Source organism: Tachyglossus aculeatus, chromosome 2 (genome assembly GCF_015852505.1).
Source record: "Tachyglossus aculeatus isolate mTacAcu1 chromosome 2, mTacAcu1.pri, whole genome shotgun sequence".
Lineage (NCBI taxonomy): Eukaryota > Metazoa > Chordata > Mammalia > Monotremata > Tachyglossidae > Tachyglossus > Tachyglossus aculeatus.
In genome coordinates, this window is record NC_052067.1 from 1,743,839 (window position 1) to 1,767,402 (window position 23,564).

At 48.1% G+C, this 23,564-nt stretch overlaps 1 protein-coding gene across 2 annotated transcripts in view; it reads left to right on the top strand.

Moving 5' to 3' along the window:
- PPP1R9A (protein phosphatase 1 regulatory subunit 9A) overlaps positions 1 to 23,564 on the top strand; it is a 147,264-nt gene that overhangs the window by 77,012 nt on the left and 46,688 nt on the right. For both annotated transcript variants that reach the window (XM_038761164.1, XM_038761173.1), the window contains exons 3-4: positions 15,963 to 16,095; positions 16,651 to 16,771. In XM_038761164.1, the coding sequence (XP_038617092.1) occupies positions 15,963 to 16,095; positions 16,651 to 16,771 (254 nt within the window). The remainder of the gene's footprint in view (positions 1 to 15,962; positions 16,096 to 16,650; positions 16,772 to 23,564) is intronic.

Consider the following 23,564-nt stretch of genomic DNA (forward strand, 5'->3'; position numbering starts at 1 on the left):
GTCAGGGCCACACATAAGGAAGTGGGAGAAGAGGAAAGCAGGAGTTTAGTCTGGGAAGGCCTCTTGGAGGAGATGTGCCTTAATAAGGCTTTGAAGGTGGGGAGAGTCATTGTCTGTCAGATTTAAGAAGGGAGGACGGCAGGTCACAGAAATCTCCAAGAAGCTGAGGTAAACAGTGGTTTCTGTCTGCCCCCATGGGACCTGGCAAAGAGTGGCTTATGAAAGCTCTCCTGCTCTTGGGATGTGATGCTGGCTCCCAGTTGCGGTTCAGAACCGCATGGTTCAGGGAACCGTGTGGATAGAGCACAGCTTGGGAGTCAGAAGGACCTGGGTTCTAATCCCAGCTCCGCTACTTGTCAGCTGCATGACCTTGGGCAAGATTCATCAGGGGCTCATAGGCTGAGAAGGAGGAGGAGCAGGAATCTTATCCCCATTTTACAAATAAGAGAATTTACAAATAAGAAGAGCCCAGGGAGGTTCAGTGACTTGCCAAAGGTCATATAGCATCCCAGGGGCAGAGCCAGGACTAGAACCCGGGTCTCCCAGATCTGTACACTTCCCACTGGGCTGGACTGCCTCCCCCAACGCCAGCAGAAGCAGGAGGACTGTGAAGTGATGTATTCGTTCCCTACAGTGCCTAAACATTAGTAACCGCTGACCGTTTTGCCGTTCATTCCAGAGATGACTGGAATCCTCTTTGAGAACTGGGATTTGGTGGGGGTTGTTTTCACAGGGAATCCTATTTTGTGGCATCCCTTCCCGTGGGTAAGCCATGGAAGATGGCAGAACAGTCACCCGGACTAAGGATTTGCTGCAATCTCTTTATCTTTCTGTGTTGGTGCTCCAGTTTTATTTTTGGAATGCACTTAAGGGAACCTGTCTTAGCGAATTATCACCATTGCAGACTGGGTTGTTGTGGGGGGAGAGAAAGAGAGAGAGAAAGAGAAGGGGGGAGAGAGAGAGAAAGAGAGGAGGGAGAGGGAGGGAGAAAGAGAGAGAGAGAGAGAGAAACATAAAACTGGAAGTCCTATTCCATTAAGGAGGTCACAGGCCCTGCCCTCTCTTGTTCCCCGTCACCCAATGTCATGAGCTCTCCTATGGTCACCCCTGCCTGCCCATTCACCAGCTGAAGGAGCGTGGCTCAGTGGAAAGAGCCCGGGCTTTGGAGTCAGAGGTCATGGGCTCAAATCCCGGCTCCACCAATTGTCAGCTGTGTGACTTTGGGCAAGTCACTTCACTTCTCTGGGCCTCAGTTACCTCATCTGTAAAATGGGGATGAAGATTGTGAGCCCCCCGCGGGACAACCTGATCGCCTTGTATTCGAGGAGCTGATAATTTAGCATGGGAGTGTTCAGTCTGGCAGAGAAGCTTGACCATTTTAGTAGCCAAGTCTGGAGTCAGCCCAAGGGCCGGCATCTGTGGAGCTTGCCCTCTTGACCTCACCTCTGCAAAGGGGCCAGGGTGGGGAGGGGCCTGCTCTTTTCCCTGGTGGGGAAGGGCTCCAGACGCTACAGCATTTCCTCATGGCATCGTTTGCTGGGGGCTTTTGCTTAGATTCAAAGCCCCCTCTGGAAGCCTGTGTGGGTGGGGAACAGGAAGCCAAGGAGAGCACAGGCCTCGGCATCAGAAGGACCGGGTTCCTAATCCCGTCTCCACCACGTGTCTGCTGTGTGACCTTGGCCAAGTTTCTTCACTCCTCTGTGCCTCATTTATCTCACCTGTCAAATGGTGATTAAGACCGTGAGCCCCTGGTGGGACAGGGACTGTGTCCAACCTGATCATCTTATTTCTACCCCAGTGCTTAGTACAGTTTCTGGCACATAGTAAGCACTTAATAAATACGCCACTTATTATTATTATTATAGAGAGCAGAGCCCAGGGATCTCGGAGAAGCAGTGTGACTCATTGGAAAGAGATTGGGCTTGGGAGTCAAGGTCATGGGTTCTAATCCCGGCTCTGCCACGTATCAGCTGTGTGACTTTGGGCAAGTCACTTAACTTCTCTGGGCCTCAGTTGCCTCATCTGGAAAATGGAGATTAAGACTGTGAGCCCCATGTGGGACAACCTGATTACCTTGTATCTCCTCCAGCGCTTAGAACAGTACTTGGCACATAGTAAGCACTTAACCAATATCAAAATTATTATTATTAGCTAGGTACAGGCCCTAGCTTTTTTAATGGCATTTATTAAGCGCTTACTATGTGCAAAGAACCATTCTAAGCACTGGGGAGGTTACTAGGTGATCAGGTTGTCCCACAGGGGGCTCACGGTCTTCATCCCCATTTTACAGATGAGGGAACTGAGGCCCAGAGAAGTGAAGTGACTTGCCCAAAGTCACACAGCTGACAATTGGCAGAGCTGGGATTTGAACCCACGACCCCGGACTCCAAAGCCCGTGCTCTTTTCCACTGAGCCATGCTGCTTCGACTTGTAAGTAGTTTAATCCTTCTAAATAAGCATTTTAGAGGGGACAATTTGGTCATCACTGGACACCCTCAAACCTCTCCGAAAGAAAAAGTGGCAGGTTTGGAGGGCGAGGCAAGGCATCGGAGAGATTACGGTCTAAAACGGGTTCGAGGTTGGAGGGAACGGGAGATGTTGTTTGGGTGGCATTTCCCAGGGTCGCTCACTCCCGAGGATGCCCTCGTCTGTTGCGTGGGCAGTAGGTCCCAATCAATCAATCAATTGTATTTATTGAGCGCTTACTGTGTGCAGACCACTGTACTAAGCGCTTGGGAAGTACAAGTTGGCACATATAGAGATGGTCCCTACCCAACAGTGGGCTCACAGTCTAGAAGACTCACAGTCTATGACTCCCAGCTCTGAGTCATACCGATATCAATCCATTAGTGGTATTTATTGAGCAGTTATTGTGTGCAGGGCAATTACACTGGGAGAGTCCAATAAGGAGATATGGAGATATGGACATAAGTGCTGAGGGCCGTGACTAACAGCTCGCCTCTGTGGAGAGGAAGTGTGCCGGATCTTGGAAAAATACTCCAGAATATTCTGGCTACCCGGAGAATTGAATTCGTTGACTAGGCTTCTCATCTGAGATTCTCCCACTCTCCTCATGAAAGAGAACCATGGTTTTGGAGACAGTAGAATAGGAGGGTTTGGAGCAGCAGTGTGAAAAGAGGATGGGCTTGGGAGTCGGAGGACCTGGGTTCTGATTCCGACTCTGCCACCTGTCTGCTCTGTGAACTTGGGCAAGCCACTTCACTGCTCTCTGACTCAGTTACCAAATCTGTAAAATGGGGATTAAAGCTGTGAGCCCATGTGGGACATGTGGGCTGTGTACAATCTGATTATCTTGTTTCTACCCTAGCACTTAGTATAGTGCCTGCACATAGTAAGCACTTGACAAAGGCCATTTAAAAAAAATGAAAAAAGGGAACTTTAGCATGCATTTCTCTTCCACCTCCTGGCCATCTGACCTAATGTGTGGGAGTTTGTGCTACACTTCCCTTGGTCCTATATGATTCTGGAATCGGTGTTACGTCTCACCATGGCTTGGTGGCATTTGGAGTCTTTGAGTAAAGGTTCACAAGTCTAGATAAAATAATTATAATAATGATTACTATTATGGTACTTGTTAAGCCCTTACTATGTGCCAAGCACTGTTCTAAAAGCCGAGGGAGCTACAAGTTAATCAGGTTAGATACAGTCCCTGTCCCACATCGGGCTCACACTCTTAATCCCCATTTTCCAGTTGAGGTAACTGAGGCACAGAGAAGTGAAGCGACTTGCCCAAGTCCACACAGCAGACATGTGGTGGAGTCAGGATTAGGACCTAGGTCCTTCTGACTCCAGGCCTGGGCTCTATCCATTAAGCCACTCTGCTTCTCAGTGGCATTTCGTCTTGCTCCTTTATGATTCCAGAGGGACTTCCAGAAATGACCCCTGATTCCCCTTCCGCCCCGGGTTTGAGCCTGGCTGGGGCCGGTGGCCAGAGATGATGACCAGTGGCTGGGGCCAACCATTGGTCAGTTCCTGGCTCTTTAGGGTCTGGGCTACCTTGAGGACCTCTCCCACCTCTGAGGGAGGGAGGGGAGGGATGAGAAAGCCATGAGATGTTAATAATGATGTTGGTATTTGTTAAGCGCTTACTATGTGCCAAGCACTGTTCTAAGTGCTGGGGAGGATACAAGGTGTTCAGGTTGTCCCACGTGGGGCTCACAGACTTAATCCCCATTCTACAGATGAGGTAACTGAGGCCCCGAGAAGTTAAGTGACTTGCCCAAAGTCACACAGCTGACAAGTTGTTAACATAGTTATTGAGTGCTTCGTATGTAAGGTAAACCGTAAAATCATTATGGACAGGGAAGGCGTCTGCTAATTCTGTTGTATTGTACTCTCCCAAGCACTTATCACAGTGCTCTGCACATAGTACTCAATAAATATGACGGATTGATTGATTGAGTGCTCACTGTGTGCGGAACACTGCCCCAAGCACTTGGGAGACATATGATTTTGGGAAGCAGCGTGGCTCAGTGGAAAGAGCATGGGCTTGGGAGTCGGAGGTCATGGGTTCAAATCCCAGCTCCGCCACTTGTCAGCTGAGTGAACTTGGGCAAAACACTTAACTTCTCTGTGCCACAGTTACCTAATCTGTAAAATGGGGATTAAGACTGTGAGCCCCAAGTGGGACAACCTGATCACCTTGTATCCCCCCCAGCGCTTAGAACAGTGCTTTGCACATAGTAAGCGCTTAACAAATACCACTATTATTATTATTATCCCTGTCCCTTGGTGGGTAGGAGCCAAGAGAGTCGGTGGGAAGTGAGTCGGGCAGACCGCTGACAAGGAAGACGATCATCACCGAGAGGAATTGATTTTCAAGATGCCAGTTGTCCTTTGACATGGTAGATCATTTGTTTTCTGGTTGATTATTGTGGAGTGTAAAGTTTCCCATTGTGGAAGTGGCACCACCGGTTGTAAATGTTATGATATTTATTGTATTTCTCGGCTTCAGCAAAAGTAGGCCAGTGTTTATTGGAGTGCACAGAGAATTTAATGTTTCCTTTGGTTTTATTGCCTGTAAGGACACAAGTCCTTAATCACAGAGCTAGAGTACTTGATGGAGGAATATTACAGAAGTAAATCATGTTACAATTCTTTTGGAAACCTAGATTTTTGTGTGCCTCCCGGTCTAGAGTGTAAACTCCTTGAGGGCAGGGATCATGTCTACTAACTCTGTTGTCTTCCCTCAAGCACTTAGTACAGTGGCCTGCCCAAAGCAGGCTCTCAGTGCATGCTTTTGATTAATGGACTGATTGATTTATGGAACAATTCTCTAAGCCCCAGTAGAGACAGCAAAAAGAAGAAATGGGGAACAAATGATTTGGAATGCTAAATCAATCGACCATTTTGAGTGGCATTTATTGAGCGCTTAGTATGTGCCAAAAGCCCTGTACTAGGCACTTGGGAGAGGAATGAATTTTAACTCTAGACTGTGAGCCTGTTGCTGGGTAGGGACCGTCTCTATATGTTGCCGGCTTGTACTTCCCAAGCGCTTAGTACAGTGCTCTGCAAACAGTAAGCACTCAATAAATATGATTTAATGAACTCAAGATTTTCTGTATTCATTTTCCAACCATTCCCAATTTTGACTAAATCCTGGATAGATTTTTATGGATTAACACAACATTCGCAAAATGACTTTCACAGTAATTCCTCCTGGAAATTTTTAATCTTTTAAGAATTTTCAAAGCTTGTAATTTAACGATTTCTGATCCCGTCATTGATGGCATCTACTGAGTGGTTACTGTGTGCAGCGCACCATAGTGAGTGCTTGGGAGAGTGTAATATCAAAGAGTTGATAGACACATTCCCTGTCTATAACAAGCTAAAACTTTCAAGGAGAGGGACCAGGCTTTTTTATTCATTTCTTTACTTCGTCCCAACCCTTTGCAGCACTCTGCATTCAACAGGTGCCCAGTACAGTCCTCTGCTTACAGTAGACTGGAAACTCTGCCTGGGCAGGGATCATTTATACTAACTCTGTTCTCCTTCCAGCCTGGAATTCCCTCCCCACTTCATATCCTGCAGTTTACCACTCTTCCCTCCTTCCAAACCCTCCATAAAATCACATCTCCCCCAGGAGGCCTTCCTCGACTTAACCCCTCATTTTTGAAGGTGTTTTTGGGTCAAAATCATCCAACCCTAACCTGTATTGGAGATGGGAAATCCTTGAAGTAGAATCGTTATCAGATGGCCTCACGCAGTGCTCTATTTTGTTGAACTTGAACTCTTTCGTGGCTTATTTAATTCAAGATCCCAGATTCTTTGAAGTTGAAACAACCAAAATTGTGTAATTGCATTTAGCTACAGGACAATTCTTTCATCTCCCTCTATAGGGGAGCGCACTGAGACTAATTAAAGGGAAAATACCCCCACTGAAGTCTGTTCTCTGTGGGCACGGGGGCAGGCAGAAGCAGGGGTTTCCTTCACCCACCCCCAAGCCCCCAGCCCTCAACCCCAGGGACTGTCCCCTCTCTGTCCCCACCCCATTGCAGCTGGCAATTATCCAGGAGCTTCCCACTTTACCTCAGCCCCCGCTGTGGACCCAATGGACTGAGTGCCCCTGGAAGGAATTCCTTTTTATGGTATTTGTTAAGCACTTACTATGTGTCAAAAACTGTTCTAAGTGCTGGGGAAGGTACACGTTAATTACGTCGGGCACGGTCCCTGTCCCTTATAGCCTCACAGCCTGAATAGGAGGGAGAAAAGATATTTAATCCCTGTTTCTAAGCTGTGAGCCTGTTGTTGGGTAGGTATTGTCTCTATTTGTTGTTGTATGTTTAGTACAGTGTTCTGCACGCAGTAAGCGCTCAATAAATGATTGAATGAATGAATGAACGAATTTTACAGTTGAGGAAACTGAGGTCCAGAGTAGTTAAGCGACTTGACCAAGGTCACACAGCAAGCAGTTGGCAGCGCCGGGGTTAGATCCCAGATCCTCTGACTCTCAGGCCCGGAGTTTTTCCACTGGTCTGTGTTAATTCCCAGCCCATGTTGTAACAAGTTAGAATCACGTTGGTTCTAACCCCGGCTCTGCCACTTGCTTGGCGTGGGACCTGGGGCAAATCACTTCACTTCTGTGTGCCTCAGTTCCCTCATCTGTAAAATGGAGATTATGATCGTGAGCCCTACGTGGGACACCGGCTGGGTCAGAACCTGATTATCTTGAATCTACCCCAGCACTTAGTACAGTGCCTGGAACATAGTAAGTATCATAACTCCCCAACCCCCCAAACCATCGATTAATCATGCAGAGAGAGCTTAAGGGGCACGGTGGTTCCCGGCTGCAGGGCCACCATCAAGATGAGCTCTCCACCCTGCATGCTGCCACAGTTTTATTCAAGGACCCTGTCTCGGCTGACCCAGAGAAGTCACTTCTACTCAGGGGGAGAAAGAGGGAAGATGTAAAAACTGCCCTTAAAAAAATAATCAGGCCACAAATTGTAAATAAGGGAGCTTTCAAGAGTAGGCCAGGTGAATGGGGAATAGGGAAACTTGAGGACTTTCCCTATAATAATAATAATAATAATAATAATAATAATAATAATAATAATAATAATAATAATAATAATAATAATAATTGTGGTATTTGTTAAGCCTTATTATGTGTCAAGCACTGTGCTCAGTGCCGGTGTGTATGTTACAAAATCAGATTGAGCACAGTTCCTGTCCTACATGGAGCTCATAGTCTAAGGGAGAGGGAGAACAGATATTGAACCCCCATTTAATGGATTAGGAAACTGAGGCCCAGAGAAGTTAAGTGGCCTACCCCAAGTTATGCATTAGACAAGAGAAGTCCAGCATGAAGCAACGTAGAAAACAACTTAGCCACATGAAAGGAGCTGGATCTGGGAGATCTGGGTTCTAATTTTGGCTCTGACTCCTGCCTGCTGTATGAACTCGGGCAAGCCACTTCACTTCCCTGTGCCTCAGTTTCCTCATCTGTAAAATGGGGAATCATACCTGTTCTCCCTCCGACTTAGAGTGTGAGCCCCTTTTGGGGCCTGATTATCTTGTATCTACCCCAGCGCTTAGTACACATAAAGGCAGACTAATGTCAGTGGTATTTACTGAGCGCCTACAATGTGCAGAGCATTATACTGGGTAGACACTTGGGAGAGATAGAGGAATGACCCTTGCCCTGAAGAAGTCTGGCAGGTAACAGTGGAGGCAGACTCAGAATAATTTTCTGGGAGGAGGAGGAGGAAGATGGGGAGGATGGAAATCCAAATACTTAGGCTAAGTGAGGACAACCTCATTGAAACTGTCGCTGTAATTGTCGGCTGCTCAGCTACTTTTTTCATTTTTCTTTAATGGTGTTTGTTAAGCGTTTACTAGGTTTCAAGCTCTGATCTAAGCGCTGGGGTAGATTTGAGTCAATCAGGTCAGACACACTCCCTGTCCCACAGGAGGCTCACAGTCCAACTAAGGGAACTAGGTTACTATTTCTGCAAATCATAAAACCACAGATCATTCAGTCGTATTTATTGAATGCTTACTGTGTGCAGAGCACTGTACTAAGCACATTGTACACTGTATTAAGGAAATCATTCTAAATAAGTCCAAGGGGTTTGACTCAAAGCTAGGCTTTCCCAATAACGATAATGATAATAATGGCAGTATTGGTTAGGTGCTTATTATGTGCCAAACATTGTGCTAAATACAAGATTGTAGTGCATTACAAGCCTAGACTGTAAACTCATTGTGGTCAGGGAATGTGTCTGTTATATTGCTCTATTATACTCTCCCAAAAGCTTAGTACAGTGCTGTGCACATGGTGTTGTGCTTTCCAAGGGCTTAGTACAGTACTCTGCACCCAGTAAGCACTCAAGAAATATGATTGACTGGCTGACCAGACCAAACACTGCTAAATACAAGATTCTAGTTTAATACGATCCTAGATTGTAAGCCCGATGTGGGCAGAGAACGTGTCTACCAACTCTGTTGTATTATATTCTTTTAGACTGTGAGCCCACTGTTGGGTAGGGACTGTATATGTTGCCAATTTGTACTTCCCAAGCGCTTAGTACAGTGCTCTGCACACAGTAAGCGCTCAGTAAATACGTTTGATGATGATATTCTTGCAAACGCTTAGTACAGTGCACTGCACATGGTAAGTGCTCAATAAATACTATCAATTGATTGAGTGAAGATAATCAAGTCAGGTACAGTCCTTATCCCACTCGGCTCCCAGTCTAAGAGGGAGGACAGGTATTGAATCCCCATTTTGCAGGTGAGGGAACTGAGGCCCAGAGAATTGACACATCCATCCGAGGTCACAGAGCAGAAAAGTGGCAGATCTGGGATCAGAATCCTAGTCCCGAGACTTTCAAGCCTGGGCTCTTCCCCAGGAAGGTACGTGAGCAGGCCGTTAGTAGAACTTAGAGTTTAAGACTAACAGGAAGACAAAATGTCGGCAGGGGAAGGATCTAACTGCCTCACTGTTCAAGTGGCCAGGCGTTTGGGTTAGGGAAGATGTAGAATTCTTAGCTGTAGCAAAAAACCCCACAAAAAACCCTGATAGATGGAGCAGTGCAAATGGGAACTTTTCCTCCCCTCCCACCACCCTCCCACGACCGTCGAGAAAATTCTGACTTCTCTCCCACTTCTGCTAGCCCGCTTTAAAATTACGAGCTGTAACAGAAGGGTGTTTAGGAGTTGAATGAAAGTAACAATTAGAAAATGGGAATGAGTCACATTACTGACTCGGTCTGAGGGCCCGACTTTAAGTCATCTCTTGCCCACCTGGGGCAACGTGGCAAGAACTGGGCCTAGGCTTAGGGGGAGGAGGAAGAAGGGCCCTGAACTCCAGGTCCGGCCGAGAGGGTCTTGGCCAATGTCGTTGGAGCTAATTAGAAGAGGTCATCCCTCCGGCAGGCACACCTCTCCCCAGTTATAGCATCACCACGGTGACCGGCGAGCAAAACTAAGTCTCCAGGGGGCCTTGAGAGGTCCGATTCCCCATCCAAATGCTCTTTTATTTACTTGGTTCTGTTTGAAGGTTAATCTGTCCTCTCCTGAGGATTTCAGAATCATTTTGTGAGTTTGGGGTAGGGGAGGAGGAAAGGGCAGAGAGCACTGGGGGCTGTAGAGACCAGGAGGAGCTGTAGAGTAGGGGGGCTGCAGAGAGCAGTGAGGACTGCAAAGAACAGTGGGGGAATAATAAGGATGGTATTTGTTAAGCGCTTACTATGTGCCAAGCACTATTCTAAGCGCTGGGACTACAGAGAAGAAGATTGGAGAAGCATTATTGGAGAAGCAGCGTGGCTCAGCGGAAAGAGCACGGGCTTTGGAGTCAGAGGTCATGGGTTCAAATCCCAGCTCCGCCAATTGTCAGCTGTGTGACTTTGGGCAAGTCACTTAACTTCTCTGGGCCTCAGTTACCTCATCTGTAAAATGGGGATTAAAGACTGTGAGCCCCCCGTGGGACAACCTGATCACCTTGTAACCTCCCCAGTGCTTAGAACAGTACTTTGTACATAGTAAGCACTTAATAAATGTCATTATTATTATTATTATTAGAGAACAGTGGAGGAACTGCAGAGATTAGCGTGGGCGAGGGCTGAAAAGAGCAGTGAAGGGGCTGCAGAGAGCCCTGGAGGAACAGCAGAGAGCAGTACAGGGGCTGCAGAGAGGAGTGGAGACTGCAGAGAGGGGCTGCAGAGAGCAGTGAGAAGCTGCAAAAAGCAGTAGAGGCTTCAGAAAGCAGTGGCGGGCTGTGGAGAGCAGTGGGAAGGCTGCAGTGAGGATTGAGGGAGTTGTAGAGAGCAGTTGGAGGAGGAGGAGGAAGAGGAGGAGGGCTATAGAGCAGTGGGCTTGAATGGGTTTGGGCTGGGTTGGAGGTTACAGAGAGCAGTTAAGACTGTGAGCCCCCACGCGGGACAGAGACTGTGTCCGACCTAATTAACTTGTACCTACCCCAGCGCTTAGAACAGTATTTTTGACACATGGTAAGCACTGACCGAGGAGAGGGGCAGCAGGATAGACCCTGGGATTGCTAGGATCAAGGAGTGGTCAGAGAGGTCACTTACTTGTCCGCCTGCCTCCTCGAGGGGCAAGGAGAGTCTTTCTACGGTGGTGACCCTGCTGCTGAACCCCACAAGGTGCCTGGAGAGATGTGCCAGGACAATATGAAAGGGATAGAGAACCCAGAGCGAGCCACACCAGTGAGAATTCCTGACGGGATAATGATCTCATTCAACTGGAGTTGAGCAGCCGGGGGTATCCGTTGGGTGTCCGTCCTGGTCAGGGCCCACCCGCCTGGCTGTCACATGTCTGACTTTGCTCGGGGTGCTCATCTGTCTCCCCCTCTTCAGCGGGTCTGCCTCATTAGTGGTCCCAGCCGCTCACGGCTCCCTAAAGGAGGCCTGGCCACCTCTCTGCTGAAAACTGACCAGGAAAACGGTCAAGGAAGTGGCCAGGCCCCCCCAGCTGTGGGATGGTGACAGGAGCCAGAAACCAACTCCTTGTGGTCAGGAAACGGGTCTACCATCTGTTATATTCTACTTTCCCAAGCTCTTAGTACAGTGCTCTCCACACAGGAAGTGCTCAGTAAATACTATGGATTGACTGCTCAAGCTCTCAGCACCCCCTGCCCTCCACCCCAACTTCTCTGTGCCTCAATTTCTTCATAATAATAATAATAATGATAATTTTGGTATTTGTTAAGCGCTTACTACGTGCAAAGCACTGTTCTAAGCACTTGGGAAAGTCGAATATAACAGTGATATATCTGAGAAGCAGCATGTCCTAGTGAATAGAGTCCAGGTCTGGGACCTGGGTTCTAATGCCGGATCTGCCACCAGTCAGCTGGGTGACCTCTGGGCAAGTCACTTCACTTCTCTGGGCCTCACGACCTCATCTGGAAAATGGGGGTTGAGTGTTAGCCCCGTATGGGACTGTGTCCAACTTGATTAGTCAGTCAGTCAATCAATCTTATTTATTGAGCACTTACAGGGTGCAGAGCACTGTATTAAGCGCTTGGGAGAGGACAGTCTGATAGTATAGCAGACACATTACCTGCCCACAATGAGCATACTGTCTAGAAGGGGAGACGGACACTAATATAAATAAATAAATGACAGATATGTACCCAAGTGCTGTGGGGCTGGGGGCTGGGTGGGATGAATTAGGGGGGCAAGTCAGGGTGAAGCAGAGGAAGTGAGAGAAGAAAAAAGGAGGACTTAGGAAAGACTTGTATCTACCCCGGCACTTAGTACAGTGCCTGGCACTTAATACGTGCTTAACCAATTCCATAAAAACATCTGTATTTATTTATTTATTTTATTTGTACATATTTCTTCTATTTTATTTTGTTAATATGTTTTGTTTTGTTGTCTGTCTCCCCCTTCTAGTCTGTGAGCCCGCTGTTGGGTAGGGACCGTCTCTGTATGTTGCCAACTTGTACTTCCTAAGTGCTTAGTACAGTGCTCTGCACACAGTAAGCGCTCAATAAATACGATTGAATGAATGAATGAATCAATCAATCTGTAAAATGGGAATTCAATGACTGTTCTCCCTTCTACTTAGTCCCAAGGAATGTGTCAGACCTGTTTATCTTGTATCTACCCCAGCGCTTAGTAGAATGCTTGGCAACTTGTACTTTCCAAGTGCTTAGTACAGTGCTCTGCACACAGTAAGCGCTCAATAAATACGATTGATGATGATGATGATGATGGCACATACTCCTGTGATTGTTGTTATTATTATTGTTATTATTATTACCCTGAGGGCTGGCCGGGAGTGGGGCAGGAACCTCTCTCCATCTTGGAGCCGAAGGGTGGGCACAGCAAGGAAAAATTAGGTCAAATGTCAGGATTGGGTTTGTTTTGAATTTGAAGGGTAGGTACGTAGTGGATCTGGCTTCTCTGGACGGAGAGGTGGTATACCCCACTACCTCTGCCCCCCACTTTCTGGTGTCCAGCTTAGAGGGACGTGGGCTGGAGCCCCTCCCACCTTTCGGGCTTGGGTGAATGGAGAACAGGGATGTAGTGAGCTCCTGGCCCAGCCTGCCCAGCCTGCCCAGCCTGCCGCACTTGGTCCCCCTGGCCCAGTTGGGGTGAGGGGTCTCACTGCCACTGGAGACCCCCCATCCTTAGGACTGCCAGGGCGAGGGCTAATGGCAGGGACAGAGTCTCAGGTTCTGGTTTTTCCCTACTTCCAGAGATCTGCCACCTCTCTTCTAAAACCAACCTATTCCTGTACCTTGATCTCTCCTGTCTCGCCGCCAACCTCTCGCCCACGTCCTGCCTCTGGCCTGGAATGCCCTTCCTCTCCCTAGCTGATAGATAATCATAATAATTATGGTATTTTTTAAGCCCTTTGTATATGCCAGACTCTGTACTAAGCACTGACACATGATCACTCTCCCCACCCTCAAAGCCTTATTGAAGGCCGATCTCCTCCAAGAGGCTTTCCCTGCCTAAGCCACGCTTTCCTCTTCTCCTACTCCCTTCTGCATCACCCTTGCACTTGGATTTGCTTCTTTTATTCATTGCCCCTTCTCAGAATGTATAATAATAATAATAATAACGGTATTTATTAAGCGCTTACTATGTGCAAAGCACTGTTCTAAGCGCTGGGGAGGTTACAAGGTTACACAATGTCTTAAGCAGCGTGGCTGTCTTAAGCAGCGTGGCTCAAAGAGCCCGGGCTTTGAAGTCGGAGGTCATTTGTTCAAATCCCGGCTCTGCCACTTGTCAGCTGTGTGATTTTGGGCAAGTCACTTCACTTCTCTGGGCCTCAGTTACCTCCTCTGTAAAATGGAGATTAAGACTGTGAGCCCCACATGGGACAACCTGGTCACCTTGTAAATTCCCCAGCGCTTAGAACAGTGCTTTAGGAGCAGCGTGGCTCCGTGGAAAGAGTACGGGCTTTGGAGTGCGAGATCATGGGTTCAAACCCCGGCTCCACCAATTGTCAGCTGTGTGACTTTGGGCAAGTCACTTAACTTCTCTGTGCCTCAGTTCCCTCATCTGTAAAATGGGGATGAAGGCTGTGAGCCCCCTGTGGGACAACCTGATCACCTTGTAACCTGCCCAGCGCTTAGAACAGTGCTTTGCACATAGTAAGCGCTTAATAAATGCCATAAATTAAAAAAAAAATAATACAAGGTGATCAGGTTGTCCCACGGCAGGATCACAGTCTTAATCCCCATTTTACAGAGGAGGTAACTGAGGAACAGAGAAGTTAAGTGACTTGCCCAAAGTCACACAGCTGACAATTGGCAGAGTTGGAATTTGAACCCATGAACTCTGACTCCAAAGCCCTTGCTCTTTCCACTGAGCCACGCTGCTTCTCTATCTCCCCTTCTAGTCTGTCAGCTCATTGTGGGCAGGGAACGTCTCTGTTATATCATTATATCATTCTCTCCTAAGTGTTTGCCCCTCTCAGGGTCGCACCTGGAGAGTTTCCAGTCCTCTACCAGTCTTGGCTGAGGGAGGGAGAGTCAAGCAGAGGCCTACCCATTCCATTTGTAGCTTGGCCAGTGGCTAGTGTGTGACAGGCCATCTGCTACAAGTCAAAACTCCCCCGTGTTGGGCAGCAGTGGCACGGGATCTCTCAAGTGTGGAGACTCATGTTTACTGTGCGGAAGGAAGCTTCTGGATTTTTACCAAGAAAACTCTGGATCCACTACCAGGACGATTGCAGATGGAGAGCAGGGCGTTCTGTGAGAGATGTGTCTCTATGGGTTGGAAATGACTCGATGGCATAAGACAAGACAAGACCTAAGTGCTTAGTCCAGTGCTCTGCACACATTAAGCACTCAGTAGAATGATTGACTGACTGATTGACTGAACCTGGTCTCCTGACTCCCAGCCCCTCATTCTTGCCTCAAACTGCACTGCGTCAGACTTGTAGTGCTTTTGTGATTCAGGCAGCTGGAGGGGGGCTTAGTCTGGGAAGGCCTCCTGGGGGTGGTGAGCTTTCAGCAGGGCTCAAGGGGGGAAGTGTGCTAGTCGTACCTGTTCTTCCTTCTGCTGAAGATTGTGAGCCCTGTGTGGGACAGCGATTGCTTCTGACCTGATAATCTTATATCTGCCCCAAAACCTAGAACTGTGCTTGACACATACTAAACACTTAACGAATATCACAGTTATAATTAATTGCCATTTACCGAGCATCTAGAAAAATACAGAAGAAGCACATGGCATGTTCCCCACCTGCAAGGACCTGTTAATGAGAATACAGTATGGCATAAAGGACAGAGCAGAGGCCTGGGAGTTAGAAGGTCCTGGATTCTAAAGCCGGCTCCATCACATGTCTGCTGTGTGACCTTGGTCAAGTCACTTCACTTCTCTGGGCCTCAGTCACCTACTCTGTAAAATGGCGGTCGAGACTGTGAGCTCCACATGGGACAGGAACTGTGTCTAAACTGATTTGCTTGTTTCCACCCCAGCACTTAGTGCAGTGCCTGGCACACAGTAAGCTCAGAAAAGTAACTTAGAATGGTGTTTGACATATAATAATAATAATAACAATGGTATTTGTTAAGCATTTACTATGTGCAAAGCACTGTTTTAAGCTCTGGGGAGGTTACAAGGAGATCAGGTTGTCCCCCAGGGGGCTCACAGTTTTAATCCCCATTTTACAGATGAGGTAACTGGGGCCCAGAGAAGTGAAGTGACTTGCCCAAAGTCACACAGCTGACAGTTGGCGGAGTCGGGATTTGAACCTATGACCTCTGACTCCAAAGCCCGGGCTCTTTCCACTGAGCAATGCTGCTCAGTGCTTAACAAATACCATAATTATTATTATGATTGTCCACATTGCCTTCCTTGTAGGCAAGCGCTTAGTACAGTGCCCTGCACATAAATGAATATCACGGACCGAGTTATTGGCTATGGATGTGAAGCCCGCGGACTGCGTGTTCTCCGGGAAGCTGAGGGGCTCCGTGGTACCCCCTGCAGCGTGCTGACGGGCGCGGCCTGTTCCCCCAGGTTTTCCACACCTACTCCAACGAAGACTACGACCGGCGAAACGACGAGGTGGATCCGGTGGCGGCCTCGGCTGAGTACGAGCTGGAGAAGCGCGTGGAGAAGCTGCTGCTGTTCCCCGTGGAGCTGGAGAAAGGTAGGGGTTGGGCCCGGCGCCCTTGGGACCCAAAGGGGTCAATGGCCCTGCCTGGCCCAGCCGGACATTTGGGGGCTCCGGCCTCCCGGCCTGGAGGATGAGGGCCGGAACTGTTTGCCGCTTTGGCATCCGGCTCTTCGCTCCCGTCTACCTGGTTGTACTTCCCAAGCGCTTAGTACAGTGCTCTGCACACAGTAAGTGCTCAATAAATATGATAGATGATGATGGTGGGGCACTGGGGGCAGACAGAACATGCGGGCACATGGGGCAGTGGGTGGGACGGATCACCTCTCCTAGGCACGGGAGCACCATCGCTGTGGAAACAACATCCACCCAAGCAGATCGCTCATTGTGGGCAGAGAGTGTATCAATTTATTGTTGTATTGTACTCTCCCAAGCGCTTAGTTCAGTGCTCTGCCCGCAATAAGTGCCCAATAAATGCAATTGAATCGAATGCATGAATGAGACGCCGGGTTGCTGGAGGAATGGGCCGCCCGTCCTGTCCTCCCGTCGGACCGGCGCTAATGGCTGCTTCCCCTTCTCTGTGCTTCCCAGATGAGGACGGGCTGGGCATCAGTATCATCGGGATGGGCGTGGGCGCCGACGCCGGGCTGGAGAAGCTGGGAATATTCGTCAAGACGGTGACGGGCGGCGGGGCGGCCCAGCGGGACAGTCGGTAAGCAAGGCCCCCGCCTGGGGCCACCTGAGCGCGAGTCCCAAGGGGACTCACCCTTCATCCGGCCCTCGTGCCGAGCCGGGCGGGAATGAGAGACAGGAGGCCGACGCTGGGCCGGAGTGAGTGGCGTGGTGGGCCGATTGCTCGACGGGCCAGAGTCACCGGCCGGCCAACAGACGGGTGATGGCCGGCGGCGGGGGTGGGCTCGGGCCTGGACCGCCACACCGACTCTTTGGAATTGCAGTAGGGATTCCACCCAAGTCTCAGACCCCATGGCGTAGTGGATAGAGCACGAGTCTGGGAAGCAGAAGGTCATGAGTTCTAATCCCAGCTCTGCCACTTGTCTGCTGTGTGGGCAAGTCACTTCAGTTCTCTGGACCTCAGTTGCCTCACCTGTAACATGGGGATTAAGACTGTGAGCTCTCTGTGGGACAGGGACTGTATCCAATTCAATTTGCTTGTATGCACCCCAGTGCTTAATACAGTGCCTGGCACATAGTAAGTGTTTAAAAAATACCAACATTATTATTATTAATTATAATATAATATTATACATATTATAATATAATGTATATTATATTATACATAATATAACATAATTATAATGAATAATAATGACATTTATTAAGTGCTTACTATGTGCAAAGCACTGTTCTAAGCGCTAAGGAGGTTACAAGGTGATCAGGTTGTCCCACAGGGGGCTCACAGTTTTCATCCCCATTTTACAGATGAGGTAACTGAGGCACAGAGACATTAAGTGACTTGCCCGAAATCACACAGCTGACAACTGGCGGAGCTGGGATTTGAACCCATGAACTCTGACTCCAAAGCCTGGGCTCTTTCCACTAAGCCATGCTACTTACGCTGGAACTTTATTTACTCGGTCACATGTGCTTCGTCAATTCTTGCTGTTTGGACATGGACAACTATTTCTTTTTCCTCCCTGAGGAGGCTGGCATCTTGCCCCAACCCAGCTGTCCTCCCTGAGGCCTGATGCAGCCCTCCTCTGGGCAGAGAGCGGCTGGCAGACCGAGACTTATCTGGCTGCGCGGCTTCTCTCTGGCACAGGTTCCCCCTCACTGCCACTGCCAACCCACAGACAGCCCCAAAATAATAATAATACTAATAATGATGGCATTTATTAAGCGCTTACTATGTGCAAAGCACTGTTCTAAGCGCTGGGGAGTATACAAGGTGATCAGGTTGTCCCACGGGGGGCTCACAGGCTTCATCCCCATTTTACAGATGAGGGAACTGAGGCACAGAGAAGTTAAGTGACTTGCCCAAAGTCACACAGCTGACAAGTGGCAGAGCTGGGATTTGAACCCATGACCTCTGACTCCAAAGCCTGTGCTCTTTCCGTTGAGCCACACTGCTTCTGCATCCTCTGGGCTGCTCCCACAGCTTAATCTTGCCTTAAAATATCCAGACACTTCGGGCTTCCTCCCAGCCCCAATCAGCCCATTATTATTATTATTATTATTATTATTATTATTATTATTATTATTATTATTCTTAAGAGAAGCAGCATGGCTCAATGGAAAGAGCATGGTCTCTGGCGTCAGAGGTCATGGGTTCAAATCCCAGCTCCGCCACTTGTCAGCTGTGTGACTTTGGGCAAGTCACTTCACTTCTCTGGGCCTCAGTTCCCTCATCTGTAAAATGGGGATTAAGACTGTAAACCCCCTTGGGACAACCTGATCACCTTGTAACCTCCCCAGCGCTTAGAACAGTGCTTTGTACATAGTAAGTGCTTAATAAATGCCATTATTATTATTATTATTATTGTTATCATCATCATCAGCTACCTTCCTTCGCTCCTCTATCAATCAGCAGCATTTATTTATTTGTTTATTTATTTTTTGTACTTTTATGGTATTTATTGACCATTTCCTATGTGCCAGGCTCTGTTCTAAACACTGGGGTTGATACAAAAGTCATCAGGTTGGACACAGTCCCTGTCCCACCTGGGGTTCGCAGTCTCAATCCCCATTTGATAGATGCAGGAACTGAGACCCAGAGAAGTGAAGTGACTTGCCTAAGGTCACCCGGCGGACAAGCGGCGGAGCTGGGATTAGAACCCAGGTCCTTCTGAATCCCAGGCCCATTCTCTATCCACTAAGCCAAGCTGTTCTTCTGATCTTCTGATCACTGTACTAAGTGCTTAGTACGGTGCTCTGCACATAGTAAGTGCTCAATAAATACGATTGATGATGATCTTAAAATGAGGACTCTCCGCAAGGCGTGCTCAGCTCCCGGGTTAATTACTTGTTGAACTATTTGACGCGAAGGTGAACTAAACGTTCTGTGACTCCTGGGTTGCTCTGCCCGTGGCATCCTTTGCGAGTCAACCTTCATTCTGTGCCCTTCGGAACCGTAAGCTCGTTGTGGGCAGGGAATGTGTCCGTTTTCTGTTATAAGGTACTCTCCCTAAGTGCTTAGAACAGTGCTCCGCACACAGTGAGCGCTCAATAATTACGATAGACTGACTGTGGATCTTTGACAGTCTGCGGATCTGTGCATTCAGGCTCCTTCAGCTCCCAGGAGACAGATGGCTGCTGAGGACCTGGGTTCTAATCCCCGCCCCTCCACGTGTCTGCTGTGTGACCTTGGGCAAGTCGATTAACTTCCCTGTGCCTCAGTACCCTCGTCTGCAAAATTGGGACCCAATACCTGTTCCCCGTCCTATTTAGACGGTGAGCCCCATGAGGGATCTGACTCCAGCGCTTAGTACAGTGCTTGGCACAGAGTAAGCGCTTAAATGCAGTTATTATTATGATTTTTGAAAGGGCATGTTACAGCTCAAGGCCGGGCGAGGGCTGGGAAGAGAAGGAAGAGCCGGAGGAGGAGCAGGAGGAAGAAAAGAGAAGGAGGAGGAGTCAATTAATCAATCATATTAATTGAGCACTGACTGCGTGCAGAGCACTTAACTAAGTGCTTGGGAAAGTCTGATAGAACAATAAACGGGCACAAGGTGGGAGGAGGACTGGGAGGAGAGGAATTTTCAGAAGTTTGTTTTTTTTTCCAGGTCTCCATTCACTTTCCCACCTTCTATGTCAAGTGAGACTTAGACTGCTCAACTGTTATTTGATCTTGTCTGTAAAGACAGAAGTGACAGAAACACAGTCAAAGCTTTTGTCTCTGTGTAGTCACCTCTTTATCAGCTGTCTCTGTTTGTCAAGGGAGGAAACTCCCTTGGGTCTTTCTCTTTGCCGGGGTTTCCAGCCTGGGAGCTTATAAACATGGTTTAGTGGAAAGAGCAGGGGCTTGGCCGTCAGAGGTCGTGGGTTCTAATTCCGGCTCCACCACTTGTCTGCTGTGTGTGTGACTTTGAACAAGTCACTTCACTTCTCTGGGCTTCAGTTACCTCAACTGGAAAATGGGGATTAAGACTGTGAGCCCCATGAAGGACAACCTGATTACCTTGTATCTACCCCAGTGCTTAGAACAGTGCTGTCAGTGGTGTCAGCAGGTGTCATCTATTACTCTATTTATTTTACTTGTACATATTTACTATTCTATTTATTTTGTTAATAATGTGCATATAGCTGTAATTCTATTTATCCTGACGATTTTGACACCTGTCTCCATGTTTTGTTTCGTTTGTCTCCCCCTTCTAGACTGTGAGCCCATTGTTGGGTAGAGACTGTCCCTATATGTTGCCATCTTGTACTTCCCAAGCGCTTAGTACAGTGCTCTGCACACAGTAAGCACTCAATAAATACAATTGAATGAATGAATGAATGCTCGGCACATAGTAAGCACTTAAAAAGTACCATAATTTGATCATTATTATCATTCAGAGCACACGTGGCAGGGATGTGACTGTAGGAGGGGAGGAACCAAGGGACCACGGGCTTTATTCATCCTGAGGTGGCATTTCTGGGGCCTTGGGCTGAGGCGAGGTCTCCGGCCCATGAGACAATTGTGGTCTCTTGGGGCAAAACCCCAGAAAGCAACCGCAAGGACTTCCAAAGTCAGTGAATGTAAATAAGGCCCAACAGCAGGCAGTGCCGTAATCTGGGGTCCCGGAAACCACCTCAGTAATCATTACTGTGGTACTTGTTGGAAGCTTTCTATGTACCAAGCCCTGTGCTAAACGCTGGGGTCGATGCAGTGCAGTCAGATCAGACACAGTCCCTGTCCCCCAAGTCTAGAGCAGGGGAGAACAGGTATTGAATCCCCCTTTCGAAGGAGAGGGAACCAAGGCCCAGAGAGGTTAATAATAGTAAACAATGATAATTGTAATAAAATGATCATTGTAAATGTTCAGCACTTACTTTGTGCCAAGCACTCTGCTAAGCGCTGGGGTAGATAGAAGGTAATCACAGTGCTTGTCCCACCCAGTGCTTGGAACAGTGCTTTGCACATGGTAAGCACTTAACAAATGCCATTATTATTATATGGGACTCACAGTCTAGTACAGTGCCTGGCACATAGTAAGCATTTACCAGTTATAATGAAAAACATTAGTAGGAGGGAGAATAAGTAGTGAATCTCAATTTTGCATATGAGGGAACTGAGGCCCAGAGAAGTGGAGTGACTCACCCAAGGTCACACAGCAGACGTGGCGGAGCCAGGATTAGAACCCAAGTCCTCTTCCTCCCAGGCCCGGGCTCTTTCCACCAGGCCATGATGCTTCTCTGGCTAAGTGACTTGCCCAAGGTCACACGGCAGGCAAGTGGCAGAACTGGGACGAGATCCAAGCCTCCCGTTCCAGGATTTGTGGCAGGGATTTAGGACCATTTTAGGGTAGATTGCTGACCGAGGTGGGATGCAGGCAAAAATCCCATCTGTGCTCCCTCATTGACATTTCTGCCTCATCATCATCATCATCATCATCATCATCATCATCGTCATCAACCGTATTTATTGAGCGCTTACTGTGTGCAGAGCACTGTACTAAGTGCTTGGGAAGTACAAATTGGCAACATATAGAGACAGTCCCTACCCAACAGTGGGCTCACAGTCTAAAAGAGGGGGGAGGAGGTGAAGCCTCATCCCTTCACCTCCTCTATCTCGCGTACATACACCAGCACAACTGCTTATTTAAAACAAAAACCTTGAAAACCAAGAGTTTGAAAAGTTTTGAAGACAGCAAGTTTTTGTGACAAAGTAGAAAATAGCATAGAGCACGGGCTGGAAGTCAGAAGGACCTGGGTTCTAATTCTGACTCTGCCAATTGTCTGCTGAGTGAACTTGGGCAAGTCATATATTCATTCAGTCGCATTTACTGAGCGCTTACTGTGTACAAAGCACTGTACTAGAAGCAGCGTGGCTCGATGGAAAGAGCACGGGCTTGGGAGTCAGAGGTCATGAGTTCAAATCCCACTCCACCAATTGTCAGCTGTGTGACTTTGGGCAAGTCACTTCACTTCTCTGTGCCTCAGTTCCCTCATCTGTAAAATGGGGATTAAGACTGTGAGCCCCACGTGGGACAACCTGATCACCCTGTATCCTCCCCAGCGCTTAGAACAGTGCTTTGCACATAGTAAGTGCTTAACAAATGTCATTATTATTATATTATTACTAAGCACTTGGGAGAGTACGCTATAACACCTGTATTCTTGTAAGTCACTTCACTTCTCTGTGCCTCAGTTATCTATCTTTAAAATGGGGATTAAGACTGTGAGCCCCATGGGAGAATTGGACTGTGACCAATCTGATGACCTTTTATCTATCCTAGTGCTTAGTGCAGTGCCTGGCACACAATAAGCGCTTAATAAATACCATAAAAAACAAATTTATTATTAATTAAATTATTATTTAGCTAATTAATATCTGAGCTGGCCCCCCTCCAGCCATTTGGTTATTGCTCTTCCTGTTATAGCCTCTGTGGCAATGGATAATAATGATAAAGGCATTTATTAAGTGCTTATTCTGTGCAAAGCACTGTTCTGAGCTATGGGGAGGATACAGGGTGATTAGGTTGTCCCACGGGGGGCTCACAGTCTTAATCCCCATTTTACAGATGAAGGAACTGAGGCCCACAGAAGTTAAGTGACTTGCCCAAAGTCACACAGCTGAGAATTGGCCGAGCCGGGATTTGAACCCATGACTTCTGACTCCAAAGCCCGGGCTCTTTCCACTGAGCCACGCTGCTTCTCTGATCTGGCTGCCCCTCCTAGCTCCTGTATTGGCATCCGCCAAATGAGGGTTCATCCGGTTGGGTGATCCGGAGCGAGTGGACTCCTACGTTGCCCAGGGTGGTGATTGGGGGGCAAGGGCTTCCGAAAACTCCTGCCTTTGCCAGATTTGAGGCCCTACTGAGAGCTCACCTCCTCCAGGAGGCCTTCCCAGGCTGATCCCCCTCCTTCCTCTCCCCCTCCTCCCCCTCTCCATCCCCCCACCCTACCTCCTTCCCTTCCCCACAGCACCTGTATATATGTATATATGTTTGTACATATTTATTACTCTATTTATTCATTTATTTTACTTGTACATATCTGTTCTATTTATTTTATTTTGTTAATATGTTTGGTTTTGTTCTCTGTCTCCCCCTTCTAGACTGTGAGCCCACTGTTGGCTAGGGACCGTCTCTATACGTTGCCAACTTGTACTTCCCAAGCTCTTAGTACACAGTAAGTGCTCAATAAATACGATTGATTGATTGATTGATTGATTGATTGAGGGTCCGGGGGCTGGTGAAAGGAGAGCCAGACCTGGTGTGACCTGACCCTCTGTGGTCCTGCCCCAGTGGTCCTGCCCTCTGCGGTTTCGCCCGGTGATCCTGCCCTGCCATGGAGAAACAGTGTGGCTTAGTGGGTAGAGCCTGGGCCTGGGATCAGAAGGA